At 39.9% G+C, this 20,730-nt stretch overlaps 1 protein-coding gene across 6 annotated transcripts; it reads left to right on the forward strand.

The window, feature by feature from the left end:
• Window positions 1–1,472: 1,472 nt before the first annotated feature.
• On the forward strand, window positions 1,473–12,392 carry LOC311094310 (uncharacterized protein). Of its 6 annotated transcripts, none has more exons than XM_084132193.1 (3): window positions 1,473–1,517; window positions 4,292–4,450; window positions 10,935–12,392. In XM_084132193.1, the coding sequence occupies exon 3, from the start codon at window positions 10,946–10,948 to the stop codon at window positions 12,038–12,040; it is 1,095 nt and encodes a 364-aa protein (XP_083988319.1). In that variant the 5' UTR covers window positions 1,473–1,517; window positions 4,292–4,450; window positions 10,935–10,945; the 3' UTR covers window positions 12,041–12,392. The 6 variants fall into 6 exon arrangements, with proteins under 6 accessions (XP_083988319.1, XP_083988322.1, XP_083988318.1 ...); XM_084132192.1 differs by lacking the exons at window positions 1,473–1,517; window positions 4,292–4,450 and adding exons at window positions 8,109–8,195; window positions 9,335–9,378; XM_084132196.1 differs by lacking the exon at window positions 4,292–4,450 and having other exon boundaries at window positions 1,482–1,517.
• Window positions 12,393–20,730: the final 8,338 nt, after the last annotated feature.

Genomic DNA, 20,730 nt, shown 5'->3' on the forward strand with positions numbered 1-20,730 from the left:
GGTGGAATAACTGAACGTGTTGAAACAGGACACACACGGGAAGAACACGTGATGTGAAGAATGTGTGAAATGACTGCAGTGTGGCTGAGAGTTTCTGAAACATCAACAATAATCCTGAAATCTAGGAAAATAAAGATGGAAATCAAGGTTAACATTAATGCACCAACATGAACCTTTGTATTTTTTATCAACTAACTTGTAAATAAGTTAAAAGAAAGATAAAAATTAATCTTAACTGTTAACTAAGAAATGGTTGTTACATCTCAAATAAGCAAGTGTGTGTGCTGCATTAGAATGTTAAGTTTAGTCAACATGTCTAGTTTAATCTAATTGCAACAATATGTTTTGTAATGCATTCGCAAAATTTTAACAAATGAGACCTTATTGTAAAATGTAAGAAGCGTCCTTTCTTTAAATGTGCTTAACAGCTGAAATTGTGTAAGTGAGTGAGTGAGTGTATTAGTGTGTGTGTGTGTGTGTGTGTACTGACCGCTAACACGTGTGTGTCCAGTAAAAACACACTGTAACCACAGCACTGGAGATCTGAGAGGGTTCAGGGCGAGTCTGTGAGCTGATGTCAGTCTGTGTGTGTGTGTGTGTGTGTGTGTGTGTGTGTGTGTGTGATGACTCATGATTTACATCACAGGGAACATACAGCTAAAGCCTGTTAGAGGCCAAAACATCAAGAACAACATCGACTGACGCCAAATACCTCATAACCTGAGCATGCAAAGATCCAAAAAAAGTATGTGTTAGAGTGTGTGAGTGAGTGTGTATGTGCGTGTATGTGAGAGAGAGAGAGAGAGTGTGTGTGTGTGTGTGTGTGTGTGTCAGTGAAACACACATGAAACATGAGCAGCAGTTTAAGTGTCAACAGGGTTGACAAGCACACTTCCTGTTAGAGCCACAACACACACACACACACACACACACACTCTCTCTCTCTCTCTCTCTCACGCTCTCTCTCAATTCAATTCAATAAGCTTTATTGGCATGACAAAAATACATTTGTATTGCCAAAGCATCAAAACGGCATAGAAAATGATTTTGAACATTTAGTACAGAAAATACTAATACTAATAATTCAATAAAAAAAAATAATAAAAAAATAAAAATAGTACAGTTTATGAACATTTCAAAATTCTGTGAACAATTTAGAATTCAGTGTGTAAGTGTTTGTGTGTTTGTTTTGTGTACGAGCGTGTGTGACGTGTGTGTGTGTGTAAGCGCATAATTATTAGTCGTCAACTCTCTCTTTTTGTGACAGGCATCGATGTCTCTTGCCGCTAGTATGATACAATCTCTTTTTTTCACCTAATAGATGTTGAAATTGTGTTTTGTTGTTTAATTTTAGTAAGTTAGGGCAAAGTATTTCAAATTTTTCATAAAAAGTCCCTCTAATGTCCTCATAGTTGGGACAGCTGGTGAGAAAGTGTTGCGCTCTCTCTCTCTCTCTCTCTGTGCGCGCGCATGCGTGAGTGAGTGGATGCGTGTGAGTGAGAGTTCTACGGATGAGAGTGAGTTTTCTCTCTTTTTCTCCCTATTTTTTTTTTTTTTTTTTTTGTTGTTGATTGTGGTCCAAATAACAATTTTTAAATATATATATATTATTGTGTGTAACTAAGTTAGAGGGTAGCAGGTTTAGAGGTAAACTGAGGAGTCTTCCGCGAGCGCTGGTTGCGATGGCGTCCTCTGAACGCCTCAGTGATGATCGGCTTCGCGCAGGCATGGCGTCAAGATGTGCACCTGCACTGAGTGTTCAGGAGAAGAGTGTAGTTTGGCGGATGGGAATGTTGTCGGTCACGACAGCATAATGTCAGCGTCTCGTATGAATATTGCGGTAGCGATTTTTTTAGATAACATTGAGAATTTAATTCAATTGAGAAAGTGAACAGCGTGGTGCAAAACGGAATTGTCATACAGGAGACTTTTACGCCAGTAATGCCTTTAGTTCAACCGGCAAACAATATAATTTTGTCCAATGTCCCCCCGTTTATAAAAGATGAGTTGCTGATCACAGAATTGTCCAGGCATGGAAAAATTGTGTCACAAATGAGAAAAGTTCCGTTGGGCTGTAAATCCCCTTTACTCAAACATGTAGTCTCATTCAGATGGCAAGTTTACATGGTACTAAAAGGTGAAGTTGAGGAAATAAATGTGGCATTTAAATTTAGATTCGATGGCTTCGATTATGTTGTGTTTGCAAGCTCTGAGACGATGAATGTTTTAAATGTGGAGGGGAAGGGCATATTAGAAGTTTGTGTCCGGGACAGACTGAGGACACGAGCGCAGCGGCTGTGGAGAATGATGCTGTCGAGCACGAGCACGAGCTGAAGCTGTGAGGGATACAGCCAGTGGTGGAGGAAGTACTGAATCTCAAAAAGTACAAATAACCAGAGACATATTTAGGGGAGACCGGGGATGGTTGTAACAATTTTGACCTTTCTGTCTATAGCTTGTAGTACTTTGAAGTCAGTGTGTTCAAAATGTGATCCAAACTAGTTACAAGTGTCTGCTATTAAATTACATAGCTATTATCTTTGCAACACAAACAGAAAATGCATGGTTTAGTTTCAAACACGAGGAGTGAAATGTTACAATTCACCCCATAGTCTGGGTTAGTTGTAACATACCCTGGGGTGAGATGTAACATTATGATATCCACCGGGGTGATATGTAACATAATGAAATAAGGATTTTGACAAAAAAAAATATTTTGAAAGGTTTTTATTCAACATTGACTTTTCAATATAACTGATGTGTGTGTGTCACTCTTAGTCTCAGTGTGTTTGTCACTCTCAATCATAGTAATTGACCATTATAAATTGAACTTGAACACAAACATTGTTTGTTTGTAAGCATGTTTGTTACTGCCAGTGTTAATATTGGCAATTTGGCCATAATCAAATTGAACACTTGAACATATTGTGTGTGTGTGTGCGTGTGTGTGTGTGTGCGCGCGTGTGTGTGACTCTGTTGTTTCTCTGTCATAGTAATTGACCATAATAAAATGAACTTGAACACTTGAACATTCTATTTGTGTAAGCATGGTTGTTACTGTCAGACTATAGTATTGGCCATAATACAATTTTATGTTTCATTGTTGTTACAACTAACCCAGAGTCTTGTTGTTACAACTAACCCAGAGTCATGTAGCCATGAACTAGCTCACCTTACAGCTAACAGGCAAAACATTAGCACTAACAACTTGCATGGAAAATATCTACACAAACACACAATAAACATAATAAAAGTTTGAGGAGTTTAACTACAAAGCAGAAATTCCCATAACAAAAACAAAAAAAGTAAAAAAAAGTAACTTTCTTATCTCAAAATTGTTTTTCCACTCTAACATGTGCTGTGTCTGCCACAGGGCTCTACTTTATCACATGTGGAATAAGAACTAAACTGAGGATGTGCGAAGTGAATCAGGTGATTTGTAACTAGTTCCTGATTGGACAGATTGGAATTGTTACAACTGACCCGTGTTACAACCATCCCCGGTCTCCCCCTACTTTAGTAAAAGTAGAAGTACCACAATGACAACCCTTAAGTAAAAAATAAAAAGTACCTGATTTTAAATGTACTTTAAGTATTAAAAGTAAAAGTACATGCATAACAATTTATTCTCTTAATGTCTGTATTTTAATGATTAATAAAACAGTTCATTCTAACTCATTCAACCTAATACTCCTATAATGATGTTCAATAATGATGGAAAAGCCGTTATTTTTTAAGTTTTTGTCACCATTTCTGAACAAGCTTGCAATTAGGCAATACACACATCAAGCTTACTATATATCCATACTAGGCTATATGTTGGCTGTAAACGCAATTAATTTATAGTGTAATTCTGAACCTCTTGGCTTGCCATACTAATCTTAACCAAACGTATAATACACACGCACCATAGATATCATATAATAAAGGCTAGATGTCTCGTGCGCGCTGCTGGCCAATGGAGGTCGACGTCCGCACACGGCGGCCATCTTACCACAGGGAGCTCGCTCACTCGTAACATGGTGCATGTACTTTTAAATAACCATAACTTGCTTAATTTTCTACCGATTTTCAAACGGTTTGGTTTGTTATAAACGTCAGAGATGTAGCTATGACACTGCATACATATGAATAATTATAACATACATGTTCAAGCATTCGGAATTATAGCCACGTTAATAACGTTTGTAAGAAACCAAACCGTTTGTAAATCCGTCAAGATTTCAGCGAGATAAGAGGATTTGTGTGCGTGCTGATCACTCACCTTAATTCACAGCTTCCCTGTGTTAAGATGGCCGCCGGTGATGTCGGAAGCATAGACAGTATATAAACTGGACACAGCGACCCCATTGGATTCAACGGAGACAAGTGAAGTCATTTAGAAGCTTTCACTTCCTGGGGGTCGAGCGACTGCGCAGACTCACACTGAGCTTGATGACGTAGATGTGACGTGAGTAACCCGTCTGTCTTCTAGTAGCTGTGGCAAGAGAAATCTGAATCATTCCCTTCCGAAACTTGCAGAGACGGAGAGTGTGAGTAGGAGCTGTCCATGAGCTAGGAGACACTTTTGCTAAGTATTCTGATTAATTATTTAGTCATTTTGCCTCCACGTCCCCCGATTGCCCGTGAGCGTCTCCTCCTGTCCATATGGTAATCTCTCTACTGTGCGACAGAGAGTCGCGTGGTTATGACGCAATCGTTAGCCTGTTTTTACAAAAATTGCTTCTACGGGGCCATAACGTAAGATACAAGGTAATGGAGCCTTTTATACAGTGTTTCTTTAGAAATAAATAATGGACAAATGGAGTCTTTAAACGCCTCAGATGTAAAGTTATTCGCTGTTAAAGTGAAGCCAAAATGAATGGGAGTCAATGGGATGCTAACAGCAGGTGGGGGTCCGCTAGCCAATGGCGGCGCCCGGGGGTGGTACGGAAATCGAGCGCTCAATTACCCCCCTGGTCGGAAGTGACTCCGCCTTAAGACATCCAGCCTTCATTATATGATATCTATGGCCCACACCACTACTAAACCTACCCATGCGTATCCTATGCACGTAAAAACTAATTTTCGCGTATAAATTTCACGATAAACACACTGCGTGCTATAGAGACGCATTTAGTGTGACCGGGTTGATATATCTATGGCAACCAAACTTCACTGGTGACAAACGTGCGACGAACGGACGGTCGGGATGATGTTTTGGCAGGGAAAAACTGATCAGAAAATGTAACGAAAATGTAACAGAACGAGTAGAAATGTAGTGGAGTAGAAAGTATAATAATTGCTGCAAAATGTAACGAAGTAAAAGTAAAAAGTATGCACTACTGATTCTACTTAAGTAAGGTATAGATACGTGAAAAAATTACTTAAGTAAAGTAACAAAGTATTTGTACTTCGTTACATTCCACCACTGGATACAGCAGAGGCTGAAAGTGATGCAGGGATGGGAGGGTCAGGAGTGGCTGAGGGGAAACATCAGATGTTATTGACAAAACAGTTGATCTGGTGATGGAGGATGGGGTTAAGCAGGAGTATGTGAGTGATGGTGCAATGTTTAAGACGCCCTCTGTTAAGAGGAAAAGGAATAAAATGAAAAAAGGGGATACAAAATCAAAACAACTGCCAGAAGTAAAAGTTGATGCACGTAAGGATGTTGAAAGTAGTCCTGCTGAGGATTCTGATAGTGATACTTTGGTCAAAAGGAGTAGGCGTAGTGCTTTCTCTTATGGAAAAGTTAGGTCTTTTTTACAAAGAACAAAAAACATGAAAAATGTCCAGGTTACAGATTTCTTCCCAGACCGTAAAATGTTCGTTGACTCTGTGGGGATGTTAATGCGAGGCGAGGGTGAAGAACGTTTTACTGGTCAAGAAATGTACAGATTAAAGAAAATTGTTGCAAAGTTGAGATCAGAACTTCAGGCAGAGGATGGGTTTGAAACGATATAGTGTTTTTTGCTCCTACACACTGAAGCTTGTCTTAATTTGAGTCCTTCTCTCATTTATTTTTTTAATGAGTTTCACGAGTTCACACTTACATACACTTAGAGTAGGTAAGGTTTAATGCGTATTTGGCGTGCTGTCCCAAACCCAGAGTTATAATAATATCATCTGTGCTGTAATTGAAGGAGAACTCATGTTTGATATGTTATTAATTTGAAGTTGTTTGTATAGTCTAGATGATTCGATGAAACTGTCTTGTTAAATAAAGTTTTTTCTAAAAATCAAATCTCTCTCACACACACACACACACACACACACACACACACACACACACACACACACACACACACACTCACTCTCTCTCTCTCTCTCTCTCTGTCTCACACACACACACACACACACACACACACACTCACACTCTCTCTCTCTCTCACACACACACACACACACACACACACACACACACACACACACTCTCTCTCTGTCTCACACACACACACTCTCTCACACACAAACAAACACATCTCTCACACACACACACACACACACACACAAACACAAACACTGTAACAGTTTTATAAAGTTACTTTTGTAAAGTCATAATATAGGGTCCTTCACCCTGTTTAAGATGCTTCAGAATCTTTGCCTTATTCCTCTCCTGCTGATCTACAGTGTAACTGCCGTTGCTATGGTTACCAGTGTAACTGCTGTTGCTATGGTTACCGGTGTCAGTGTGAGTCAGTGTCTCCCTCTGCTGGCCACAGAGTTCAGAGAAGAGGATCTTGTGGGATCTACAACATGTTCATCCACTTCTCCCGAAACACATGAAAGTAAGAGGCCGGTGAAGTGGGAGAAGAATAGAGTAAACTTTATAGTTACTTACACAATGTGTGAGTGATATGAATAAAACACGTTGTGTATAATCGAAAGGATTGTTATTACCGCTTCCATAGACATGAGTGTGTATTTTACAAACTATAAAAATTTTTTTTTTTTGCTTGTACTTAGCCTATGTGTGTTTACATGTCTGAAATGCACGGATCGTTCTAATCACAGCGGTGTAATCAAAGGGTTAACATCAGAACCGTGTGGTCGTTTTAGCAAGTAGTTTATTCTGCCTAGATCATGAAGTCACTTCATCCTCAACAAACTCGTCTCGTCTCCACACCGGCGTGAACTGGATAATATTGTGAATGTTCTGATCCAATCTGACCTCTGACCTGTAGTGCCTGAATCATAATCATAATCATAATCACACACTGTTGGCTCGTTAGCCAGAGGAGAACTGAGTGAGTCTGGTTTCTCACGAGGGTTTACTCCATTCTGTCACTGATGGAGTTTTGGTTAATAACATGAATAATGGATGGCCTGAAGGTTCCTGTACACAGTTCACATCAGAGGAGAACTCGGTGTCATTGATGGACTGTTGCTGAAGCAAAGCAGAATTGTCATTCCACTAAAGAGGAGACAGGGTCTACACAGCATCCATGAAGGTCATGGTCAAAAACTACAACAACAAAAGATGAAGCAGAAGTCATTCTATGACAGGACAGCACTTCTGTTGACCAATCAAATCAAATTAAGTATATTTGTATAGCGCTTTTCACAATACAGATTGTATCAAAGCAGCTTCACAGTATTAAATTAAAATAAAATAATACAACAAGGTTTGTTTCTAGTGGAATTTATTGATTGATAGAATAAAATTAAATATCCCCAAAATATCCCCAACTGAGCAAGCCAAAGGCAACAGGCAACCAATGACAGTCAGGATCGAAAACCCAGACGGTTGGAAGACAAAAGCTACTGTTCTTCAGGAAGAAGCTCCAGAATCTTTCACCGTGAGGACGGAGGAAGGACAAATCTTCAGACGTAATCGTCGCAGTCTTCTTAAAGGGGTGGTAAAATGCCCTTTTCACAAGATGTAAAATAAGTCTCTGATGTCCCCAGAGTGTGTGTGTGAAGTTTTAGCTCTAAATACCCCACAGATATTTTTATATAGCATGTTAAAGTTGTCACTTTTTGAGGGTTGCAAAAACGCACCGTTTTGTGCCTGGCCCTTTAAATGCAAATGAGCTGCTGCAGAGGGCGGGGTTTCAAGAGCTTGTGTGTGTTAGCAGCTGCTATTACCTCACACACACACACTAAAATGACAGAAACTGTTCTGCCTTTAATGTTAAAACGAAGTCAGACAAAGATGGAGAGACTCAAGAAGAAGTGACAACATGTAGAATGCAACAGGACATCTCTGAATGGTTAGTTGATGAATTTATGTTGCTGATGTGGAGTTAACTACCTTCAATTGGCATATTCCGTCATGGTAATCTATAAATCGCTCGTATAGGATCTGTTGTGAGATGCACACAGAGTGACTTTCTATTGCATGTGAAAAGATGGATGCTACAGTTTGAGCTGACTCACAAATGTACTCTTATACAACAACTCTTCCTCTTCTCAACATGGACTGCGTGTTCCCGGGGGCGGGGTTTATGTAAATTCTAGGGTTAGTGATGTCACTAACCCTGGAGGAACGTCGTGTAGTCCCAACCAGCCGTTTGTTGTAGTCCTTTTCTTTAAAAGCAAATATCTTCCTTTGATTTGAACTTTGAGCGTTGTAACTTTGCAGATGTTGTTTACACTCAAACAGCAACATTACACACTAACTAAAGTTAGAAAAGTCAAATCATACTCAACCACCCCTTTAAGACACAAGAGACTGTCCCAGAACGAGTCTGATCCACTTCTCCACCTGTCACGCTCCAGGAGAACCTGTGCTGAGAAGAGCTACCAGAAGAAGTAGAAAGCCTGAGAGACTGAACCTGTGACTAAAGGGACAATAAAAAGTAAAATAAATAAATAAAAAATAATAGTGATTAACAGTAATACAATATTAAAGTAAGAAATTGGGTAAGACAGCTGACACCGGTAGTTTGTTTGGTTTATTGTTGAAATATTTGCCTTAAAGAAAGGGGGATGTGATGATTAGTTGTAATTGCACAGTGTAACAGAGGGGGGGCAGTAGTGGTCGTTAGCCAGCATGAGAGATAAAGAGGCAGAGAAATGTTCAAGAAAGATGCAGTTTATTTCATGCACAACAATGAACACAACACTCAGCACATCATTATAATACGAGTCGTCCGTTGTGCTGATGGAGAAGATCCAGTGTCGATCATTACTGAAGGGGATGTTGCCAGGGTGCGGCATGTGCTTATGCAGTGTGTGATATTAGTTCACTAGATGCACTTTTAGATGCACTTTTATGGAACTTGGAAGAGCCAGGACATTTTTTAATATTACTCTGATTTCATATACACCTATGATGACTTGAGGGAGAGTAAATCAATCATGGACTAATTTTCATTTTTGTGTGAACTATCCCTTTAATCCTGCCCAGCCGTGAGCACTGCGACACTGAAGCTGCCGGACACACACGTCTCGGTGAGTGTGTCTAATAAATGCATTTAGAGATCATTTGAAGACCTGTATTTGTGTTGGGCATAGGTCATTCTACATGATTTATGAATATTTCATTAAAAAAAAAGAAAAAAGCCATCCAATGTACTCAGAAAAATTACATGCCATTTTGTTACCATTTCATACCATCAGCATCATAAATCCTGTAATGTATGACATATTTATAACACTATACTCTGTATTATATTTCCTTTGCATCATGTTTACAAAAAACTAGTTTGCACTGGTGTGTTTCTAATACAGTGACGGTAAAAATGACTGCTCTCTCTCTCTCTCTCTCTCTCTCTCTCTCTCTCTCTCTCTCTCTCTCTCTTCTGACTGCCGTTATCAATCTCTCTCTATGTCTGTCAAAAACATGTTTCTAGTAGCCAGTGCTTCTCAGCATGCTCCTTTACTCATAGAAATAGTCTTACACAAGCTGTCCGAGGTTATCGCTTGCTTTGTCAGTATGGTTGTGTGTTTTTCAGATTGCATTTTCAATTCCACATTGAATTCTGCCACATTCATTCCGGGACATTTAATGAAAACGCAATCGCAAGTGTCTTAACTGTGAGTGTAAATGGAAATAAGGAAAAATAACATTTATATTGTCATTTTGCTACAATTTTTGCTTGAACATGTTAAGCTTATCTAATAATTTCTGTAATAGCCTACATTTTCATTTAAATTTTTCAACTTATAAAACATTAAAATATATGTTTAAATTATATGTTAAAAGAAGTGTAGGGAATAGCAAATGTAAATTATTGAATGTGAATTATCATTTTACTCCAAGCATTGCATATGGTATGGAAAATGTACATTTAAATACAGAAATGCATTGCTATTTTGCATATTACATTTTAAATTTAATATTGCTACCCACATGCTTCCATAAAAGTGCTGAAGAAAATGTGGGAACGCCTCTGCGTGATTCGTCGTCGTGAAGTACGTATGGATCACGATCACGGGCATGTCGGGAGTATGGCGTCTCGTTCCCTCTTCAGGGAACTAGGGTTGTAAGAGCCATTTTGTCTTTATTTAAACCTTGTTATGTAAGTGTGTGTCCAGTAGGGGTCTCTCTCTGGGTAACTGGTTACTGAATATAGGTAGGAACCTTCCTTCAGGTGACAGGTGTTGCTGGAGGGAAGGTGCACACAGTTGTTTGACCGCTACGCTACACTATGCTAAGTTATGCTATGCCACGCTGTGCAGTAGGAAATCTGTACTGGTGATATACAATATATATATATCATTTGTTTGTATTATTTAATTGTCCACATTTACTGTTGTCTTTTCTTAGTTCTTGTGAATGTGTGTTACGGTTGTTCCCTGAAGAAACTGTATTTCGTTTTTAACAAATGCCAAAAATTACAATAAAATTGACTTTGACGTAGTGCTGTATATACAGGAGGGCTCTGTTAAAACTGTGAGAGAAAAATCTCTGATCTTCACATGATCTTAACTAATTTAAAGACTGTGGGAAAAAATAGCTCAAAACCATCTAATTTAAAAAAAAAATTTTTTATCCTGTGTTGCAGGTTAAGGCAAAATGGCAGGTATTATTCCCAAGCACAAAATAAAAGGTGTTGATTTCTGTGGATCGAGCAACTACTGCTACATCATCCGCTCTGATCTCGGCTGCTTTATGAGGTCAAGTGATTTCAGAGCAGGGTCAGACCTCAGTATTCATGCTCTGCACCCCGCCTGCCGACACGGAGATCATTACTGTGCTCACAAAAATGGCCAGTTTTACATCATTAAGGGTGATGAATGCCACAGAGTCACTGACCTGACAGAAGACACTGATTCCTCAGTCTTCACCCTTCATCCTAACTGTCGGGGCGGAGACCATTACCTGTCAGCCTTCAGCTGCTTTTACATCATCTTCCAGGAGAAGGGCACTTACAGAAGAACATCTGACCTGAGTAAAGACTCCGACTCTATAGAATTTCCCCTGCATCCCAATTGCAGAGATGGTCTTTATTACTGGGGCGAGCCGAAACACTACTACTTCCTCAAGCCAGCCGCGAAGTGGGCAGTTCAGTACTACAAAGGGAAGGACTTCGAGAATGACAGATGTCTTGGTGTCTATTCCGTTCACCCTGATGTTCTGAACTTCCTGCCAGGCGGGCTGTCCATAACCAACAGCCCAGCATTCGGCAAGTGGGTGAACATTAAAACCGTTAGTAATGACAGTCCCACACCAGTGACATTGCTAAAGAAAGTTACTAAAAAGGTTGGATACAATAAGGAGAACATGTCCCAGATCACACACAACTGGAAGATAGAAACATCAGGAAAGATCTCAGCTGGAAATCTTGCAGGGTTAATTGCCCAGCGTCAGTTCTCCTTCTCATCAGAATACGGAGATGCACGTGTGAAGACTGAGAAGGAAAACTGGAATGAAGAGACTGAAGTGGAAGAGCAAATAACATTTGATCTGAAGCCGCACGAGCGTCTGTATGTGTGGCAGTTCCAGCTGGGTCTCGGATCAGAACCGGTGTTGTTCTGCCGGGATTTAAAGATTACCGATCAGCCGGACCCTCCGCCTGAAAAGCTTCAAGGAAATACCAAGGATTTGAAGATTACAGATGAGCCGGACCCTCCGCTGAAGTCCCGGAAGCGCTTCAAGAAAATGGCTTAACTCTGACTTCTTAAGCAATTATTTATATAAATACTGCAAGCATTGCTTCAATTACAGCACATACAAAGTATAAAATAAAAAGTTACTAATTATAACAATAAAAAAATGCTTTAAAAATAACTTCTGACATATCTGTTGCATGCTGTATATCAAACAAGGCTACGTTATATAGTATATTAGTTGTCCTTATAGATGTGCAGTTGAATTCTAATAGTGTTTGATGCATAAGTCATAAAAAGCTTGTTTTTTATTTGCTTTCTGTGTAAAACATGGCTTCACCTGTATCCAGCATAATTAATAATCTACTGTTAATAATCTGCATTAAATAATTCTATTAATCATTTTCTATTAATCTTTTCGATCATCATAAGTTTTTTATCCATTACTTTGTGTCACACACCCTTCCATGGTAACACATCAGTTAATTCATAGTTGATTATTAATAGTATCGTTAACGCATTAACAGGCTATACACCAATAGTGAGTTCTTCATTCATTTTACATTCAAATTTATGCATTTGGCAGATGCTTTAATCCAAAGCGACTTACATTGCATTTCAAGCTACACATTTACATTCTTATCAGTTCTTACTTTCCCTGGGAATCGACCCCATGACCTTGGCGTTGCAAGCGTCGACACTCTACTGTTAGAGCTACAGGAAACCATTCATTAATTGTCACTGTAATTTACAAATTATGATTATTTTTTTAGCTTCTATGTAATTTAATGTATTTTTTATTATCCTTTGTTAACAACTTGATAAAAACACCTATCTGATGTATTTTAAACCATATATTAAAGTTGTTAATGTTCATCAAAACATGATGAAGCCCTGAGGCACTCCAGTAGCTAGATGATACACGCACACTTTGACACACACACACACACATGTACAATCTCTCTCTCTCTCTCACACACACACACACACACACACGTATCTTTCTCTCTTTCTCTCTCTCTCTCTCTCTCACACAGACACACACACACACGTACAATCTCTCTCTCTCTCTCTCACACACACACACACACACACACTTACAATCTCTCTCTCTCACATGCACACACTGTAACAGTTTTATAAAGTTACTTTTGTAAAATCATAATATAGGGCCCTTAAACCTGTTTAAGATGCTTCAGAATCTTTGTGTCATTCCTCTCCTGCTGATACAGTGTAACTGCTGTTGCTATGGTTACCAGTGTAACTGCTGTTGCTATGGTTACCATGGCAGCCTTCAGTCAGTGTCTCCCTCTGCTGGTCACAGAGAGTTATTCACATTACTGAATCACTTCAGTCTGAGACTAAACCACCGCATCTAACATTCAGGATATATTAACATTATTATATTTATTAAATTAAATTAACTTTAAATAATTTAACTAAATTAACATTAGATCGAAACATTTAGAGAGACTGAATGACTTTAAGGATGGACAGACTTAAACTTTATACACTTTAAGAGCCTTCAGAAAACATCAACTAAAACATCAGGAAATAAATGTTATTCCATCAGTAATGTTCACAGGATGGTGTAGTTCTGACAGTGGCCAGCAGGGGTCACACTAACAGCTTCAAACACGCCTATAATAAACTGGAGAATCTTGCTGATCAAGTTAGTTCAACATCTTTAAACATCCAGGACCTTTTAAACTGATCAAAAGAGACAGTAAAGACATTTATAATTACAAAAGATTCTATTTCAAATAAATTCTGCTCTGTTGAGCTTTCTATTCTTCAAAGAATCCTGAAATAAAAATGGTCTAAAAAAATATGAACTATTTTCATCATATTAGAGTAATTTCTGAAGGATCATGTGACACTGAAGACGGGAGTAATGATGCTGAAAATTCAGCTTTGATCACAGGAATAAATCACACTTTACTGTATATTCACATAGAAAACAGATGATTTACACTGGAGTAATATTTCACTGTTTTACTGTATTTTTGATCAAATAAATGCAGCTTTGGTGAGCAGAAGAGACTCTTTCAGAAACATTAAAACATCTTAATTATGTGTGTGTCTTTGTGAGTGTGTGTCTCTTTGTGTGTGTATATGTGTGTCTGTATGAGTGTGTCAATTACAAACTTTTCACCTAATGTGTGTGTGTGTGTGTGTGTGTGTGAGAGTGTGTGTGTGTGTGTGTGTGTGTGAGAGTGTGTGTGTGTGTGTGTGTGTGTGTGTGAGAGTGTGTGTGTGTGTGTGTGTGTGAGAGTGTGTGTGTGTGTGTGTGAGAGTGTGTGTGTGTGTGTGTGTGTGTGTGTGTGAGAGTGTGTGAGTGTGTGTGTGTGTGTGTGTGCGTGTGTGTGAGAGTGTGTGTGAGAGTGTGTGTGTGTGTGTGTGTGTGAGTGTGTCTCTGTGTATTTTTAGTGAGCCAAAGAGACTCTTTCAGAACCATTAAAACATCTTACTTACAAACTTTTCACCTAATGTGTGTGTGTGTGTGTGTGTGAGAGTGTGTGTATATATAGGCATATATGAAGACATTACAAACAAAGATGATGTTGAAGGCAGTAACTGGTTTGTCTCTCTGTGTAAAGCGACCACACACACGATCAGCAGGGTTTAAATCCATCAGCGTGTTCGACTGAGCTCAGATCAACTACAGTAATATCTGCTCCTGGAAGAGAGTGAGTGAGGTAATGTGTGTCCGAGCAACTGATCCGGAACACACACACACACACATGGATCTCTGTGTGTGTGTGTGTGAGTGACAGAGTGTTTGTTTTGGTGGTGTGTTAACGAGGCTCAGGGACGTCAGTGAGAGAGCTGCACTGAAGGCACATTAGCTCCTCCACAGAGAGTACAGTTACAGTAAAGCAGAGTAAAGCCTCTGAATCTCCTCATTCTCTGCTCATGTGTCCTCATTAGCCAGTGGGGGCGTGTCTTCTGTCTCCCCTGGTGTGAATCACATTAATATTCATGATCATCAACACACCCACGCATACAGCAGCGCTGACACAGAAACTGACATACACAATTTAAATCACAAATATTGTTGTTTATGAAAGAGTGATTTTCACATCATTCTGTAGTAAAAAGCCTACAAGAATGATAACTAAAGTCTCATGGATAACTATTCAGTGTGTGTTATACGGCCTTATCGCAGTGACAATCCCCCCCCCAAAACTCACTACCCACACCTAATCTTTCTTTTCTATAAAATGCAAACATGTACATCCATTTTGCTCACATATTGTATCAGAGAGTGTGCTGAATACAGCAAGATTACACGTTGGCCAGTAGTGTGCTGTAAGCCTCAAGGGCCCCGAAACACCTCAGACCCCAGAGGGTGAACACACAGCTTTAGTTATTATAAAGATGAGAAGAGAATCCATTTGAAAAGCGTATGAAAATGTCCATTATTTTTATTTAAATGGACATTATTTATTATTTTCATAAATGGACATTATTTTCATCTGCATTTCAAATGCTTAAAGGTATAGTGGAGGATCTTCCCGAATTTTAGAAAAGAGCCGCCCTCTCCACTTTCTGAAAAAAAATGCACATGTTTAACACTCTACCTGCTCCCGAGAGGGAACGCCGGTTACACATGTGCCCGAGCCCAGTTCTCCTCCTGCACGCTCTGTTTACAAGCTGCTGTCGGCATGGCTCATACAAGCCTACTTTCCAAAAGAAGATTTGCACTTTTTCCACTATGTCAGACTCGCCATCGCTAATCATAGCTGTCATTAACCTTTACTAGCAGTGATTTTAAATGGATTTCTCCAAATAGCATGCCAAACTTTACCTGTCGAGTAGAAACTTCGCGACTGAGGCATCAGTGGGAAGCCCAACCTGTGCTTTTAGCGCACGCCAGCGTGTGAAATATTCTCCCAAAAACACTCTGGTCTTGTTTCTTTCTTCAGAGGCCTTTCTCCTGTCATACAATTCGTAGACACTTTTTCTCTCACGACCCTCAGACATTTTGAAAAAAACCCGGTGAGAACGGCGAGCTTCAATGAATGGCTGAAACCGTAGCTCTGCTCACCACACACATACACCTGAAGTGCGCATGCGCAGAAAGCGAAAACTACGACGAGCACGTACGACGGCCTTACGTAAACACATCACCAGAATGACAACTAGGAGGACCAATAGTCTTGATGATCCACTCGGAAAAAGAAAATCCTCCACTATACCTTTAAATTAAACGTACCTGCACCTGCTGTGCTGTTAAGGGTTGCTCCCTGAGGCTCGGTCTTAGCATGTGTAGCCACGAGGAGGCCTGGCAGGAGTCTGGGTGAAGGAGAGGCTGTGTACTGGCCGGGGGAAGGCCACTTCCCTATTCACCACAACCTGGACCCATCGCCCACCGGACCTAGCATGGGACGGAGGACTGAGTCCACAGGGAGCCGTGGCGACCGGAACCGTCATGACACCCCCACCGTCACCCAAGGAGTCAGTCTCAAACATCGTCAGTCTCAAACGCGTCGCCCACCGGACCTAGCATGGAATACAGTAGTGAGTCCACAGGGAGCGTCCGGGAACATCACGACACCGTCCCAACCGTCGGCCCCAGGACTCAGTCTGCAGGAAGTCATTGCCCCCCCCCCCCCCCCCCCCCCCAACGGGTGGAGGAAGTTCTGAAATAGATCAAGAAAAGACAAAGTCTGTATGTTTAACATTCTGAATTCATCGCTCTAAACTTTAAATCAAACCATTTGTTTAAAATAACATTGTATAATTCTCCGTACAGGGAGTTGGTGATATCCTGCTGTAACCCTCAGGGGTCGAGCGTCTGCATCTGCAGTCTGACTGTTTTCTCCTTACACACTAATGTTCTGACATTCCTTTGATTTTCTTAATATGCTCATTTCTGGTCATCTATAATCTGACTGTTGAGTATACACTGACCCTTTACACTGAGGAAAGCACAGGGTCACTCTCTGCCGTCTCCATGTTCTCCAGGAGCTCAGTGTATATCTGCCAGAGACATGAGGACGCTTTCAGTGTTACTGACTTCATATAAAGTAGACATTTCAAGATTTCTATCAGAGTTTCTCTTGTATACACACACACACACACACACACACACACAATAAAAACGAAACATTGTGCTTTTGTAAAATAAAGAATAACGGGGCGCTTTCTGCCGTCTGTTTCCTTTACATGAACTTGTTTGTAATGTCTGATCAACAATGAATTTTAGTTCCTTTTTGTAACAGTTTTTTCTTCATTTTGTTAATCTGTTAATTTAAGTGAAATATATTTCATGTAGCCTATTTATTCCTTTTCCACATGTACACTTTTATTCTGTTTTTCTCCATTCTCAAGCGCATCTACTGCAGTATCGCATCAGACAGTGCCCTGTAGTGTCCGTGAGGAAAAACTCCATTAACTGAAACTCAGACAATTCTTCCCCTGTTGTTAAATCACCTAAAACAACATGTTAGAGCCTAATCGACCAAGCTATCGAGAGATGAACTACTGAGATTAAGATCCATGACCTCTGGAAGAGTTCACTCATGAAGAGATGTCATTAGGAGACATACCAACAACTTTTAAGCTGGCTATTAAACGGTTATTAAAAAATGCAAGTTGATCCTATAGAATATTTTTATGGCCGATGCCGATATCTTAGAAAACAGGGTAGCCGATGGCCGATATAAAGCCGATATTATTATAATATATATATACTTTATTTTAATCAATATTTTATAAATTATAAATAAATTAGAAAACATTTTTTAAATTAAAGCTGCAAGCAGCATTTATCGGGGTTCAAGCAGTTAAGGCCTTTAAGCACAAAAGCATCAAAAGTTATTAAGTTTTATTAAGCAAGCATGTAACCACTGACATCATAGATGGAAAAGACCATTTACAGCCAATACAGGCAATGTACCATAGGAAATATATGGTTTTAAAGGGGTCATATAATGTCATTTTTGTACAAGCTAACATGATTCTTTAGGGTCTAAATTAAAAGTTTGTAATATACTTTAATTAAAAATTCTCATTAGTATTGTAAGAAAACACTCATTTTACCTGGTCAAAAACAGCTGTTTTCAGCACGCCGTTTCAGTGCATGTGTCTTTAAATGATAATGAGCTTTGCTCACCCGCCCCTCTGTTCTGTGGAGCCCCGCCCCTCTGTTCTGTGCGTACACCGTTTAAAATAATAATACAAAAACCATAACGCGTTGTTCATTATAAACGTGGGATTATGAATTATATTGAGAACGTCGTACATAGAAAACATGCCATAATGTACCTGAGTGTAAAAATAGCCACATTCATCGTGAAGCGTGCAAGCTATTTGCAAAGATTAATATAAAGATGAATATAAAGGTCAATAAAACGTTACACTCACTTGTTCTTCTGGAGGTTCAGCAGGAACACGAATAGTTGGTACTGATCCTTTATTCTGGAGCAGCTTCTTAGCAAAACCAGCTTTATACTGACCCTCGTTTGTAACGTTAAAGCAGTCTGGAGTCTGGTGAAATGATTCGCGCAAACATGACAGCATTGACGTTGATCGTGGGGAATATTCCCTTCGAAAACAAACTCAGCCACTGCGTCTTCAGCTGTACGGATTTAGAAACATCATCAATATGACTGCTGTGTTCGTTATTACACCCAAGAACAGAACACCACAATCGCTAGACGCCATTCTGCTCTGCACTCCAGCTATCAACAATGAACGCACCGGTCGGCGCGTGCTATGATTGACAGCTCGCTCACGAGGGTGCGAGGGCGGGTCTGTGTTTGAAACGCTGCTGTCAATCAGCCATCGTGGGAGGGGCGTCGATATTGTGACGTCACAATATCGAACAGCTTGATTTGAGACAGGAGGAAACATATAAGAAGATTAAAAAAAAACCACTGGATGGATTTTTATCATTTTATGATGGTTGTGTACAGGCACTGCCAACACACATTTCAGTACAATCAACTTGTAAAAGTGCATGTACCATTATATGACCCCTTTAAAGCATTTTAACAGTTATAGCGCCACCTATGGTCCGATCTCCATAAAACTTTAAATGCTTGTTCAGAATGTTATCTCACATATGCCCACCAATTTTTGTGAAGTTCTGAGTTTTCCTGTAGGATTTATAGGCTTTTTAGTGTATTTTGACACGTCCCTTTTCTAAATGACCCTGTTACAGCCATCCTAATGCAAAAGTTCAACTGTCTGGCTCCGTTCGGGCGAAAAACCAGGGACTAGTTCGCAAAAGTAGGTTTTGGACAAAATGCGACATAGCAGAACATTTTTCCTGCCTAAATCGAAATTGGAGATAGCCAAGAGCCAGGGATCACAGTGGTATAAGACACTTGAGTCTAAGAGTTTAAGGCACAAACGGTCTAAGAGTGATGAGCGATTTTGTACTTTTGGTTGCTGTAGCGCCACCTATGGGCCAATCGGGGTCATACTCTGATAGGTTGTCCCCAAATTGAGGCCTACCATCTGGCCAGGTTTCAAGTCTCTAGGCCTTACGGTTTGTCCTGCACGATGCGTTTTACGAATCCTTACAATTACAACAGGGTTTCAGCATTTCAAGCTTGAACCCCTAATAAATGTTGGAGATTTTCCTTTGTCTCATGTAAAAGTCTGTATTGCTGTGTCTCAGTCAAAACCCAGGTTAAATCAGGATACATCAGGTTAAATTAGGTCAAGTGGTCTGTGAGGATGAAAGAGTACCTAACAAGCTCAGAGAGAAGATGTGTATAGGTAGCTGATAAGATGGTACTAAAAACGTTAATTAAAAATGATGGATGGCATTACAACGCTGCAGGTGCAGAGAATCATGTGACCAAAGATATTCTTTAAAAATGGGTATGACCAAAGATTTTTCCACCAATAGAATAATGTCTCCGGGAAAGATGATGCTAACGGTAGCGAGATCTTGATAGCTGATTGGCTACCTAGTGATAAGAAAAGCTATAAGACCTGAGGTTCTGGCCAGTGCAGATCAGATGGCCAGCTGCATCTCACTTTGTTGCTTGTCAATAAAGTTACTTCTGAGACCTGGAACTTCGACTCTTGAGAGATTTCTTCGAGACTCGATTTGAGGACTTAGAATTTGCTACAACATAATCATGCTTATACTTTAGATGGCAACGTCTTGAATCTCCAATCCTATTACAGTATTTTTCACAAATAAAGTAATTGTTTAAATATACATGAATATGTGAATAAAAGGAAGTAAACACTGTGACGGGGCACTCAGTAATCTGGTAATATTGTGTGCACTGGTAATCATATTTTTTCAGATAAAGACAAGGTAACGCTAATATTACACACAGCACACAGTGAGAACGACATGAATATGACAGTGGGCATCTGCATATATCAGCATACTTTAAAATGAAGGATTTACAGTGTTTCGATCGCGTCTCCTGAAGCTGATCTTCTCTACTCTTACAGCAGCAACTCACACACTAAACGCTCGTTCTGCTCAAATATTAGCATGTGGAAATACAAGCAATGTAAAGCAAGGACGCCTTCTAATGCTACTGATGTTCATGAGCGCAGGAAATGTTCCTCACGTTATTCCAGTGAAGATGAAGAAGTCCAGTGCAGATGTGAGGAAAGATCATCCAGTTCCAGCCGTTCTGTGTGTGATCCCAGTCTCCGCTCCAGTAAAGCCTTTTCCCAACCAGTGATCCTCAGAGTCAGCTCCTGTGTGGAGAAACATCATGTCCAGCTTATGGTGAAACTCTCTCTGTTAAACGTGGAACTGGACAC

The sequence above is a fragment of the Abramis brama genome, assembly GCF_963993115.1.
Source record: "Abramis brama genome assembly, chromosome: 13".
NCBI lineage: Eukaryota > Metazoa > Chordata > Actinopteri > Cypriniformes > Leuciscidae > Abramis > Abramis brama.

Coding starts and splice junctions, on each gene's coding strand:
- LOC311094310 (XM_084132193.1), top strand. CDS start 10,946: ATGGCAGGTATTATTCCCAAGCACAAAATAAAAGGTGTTGATTTCTGT.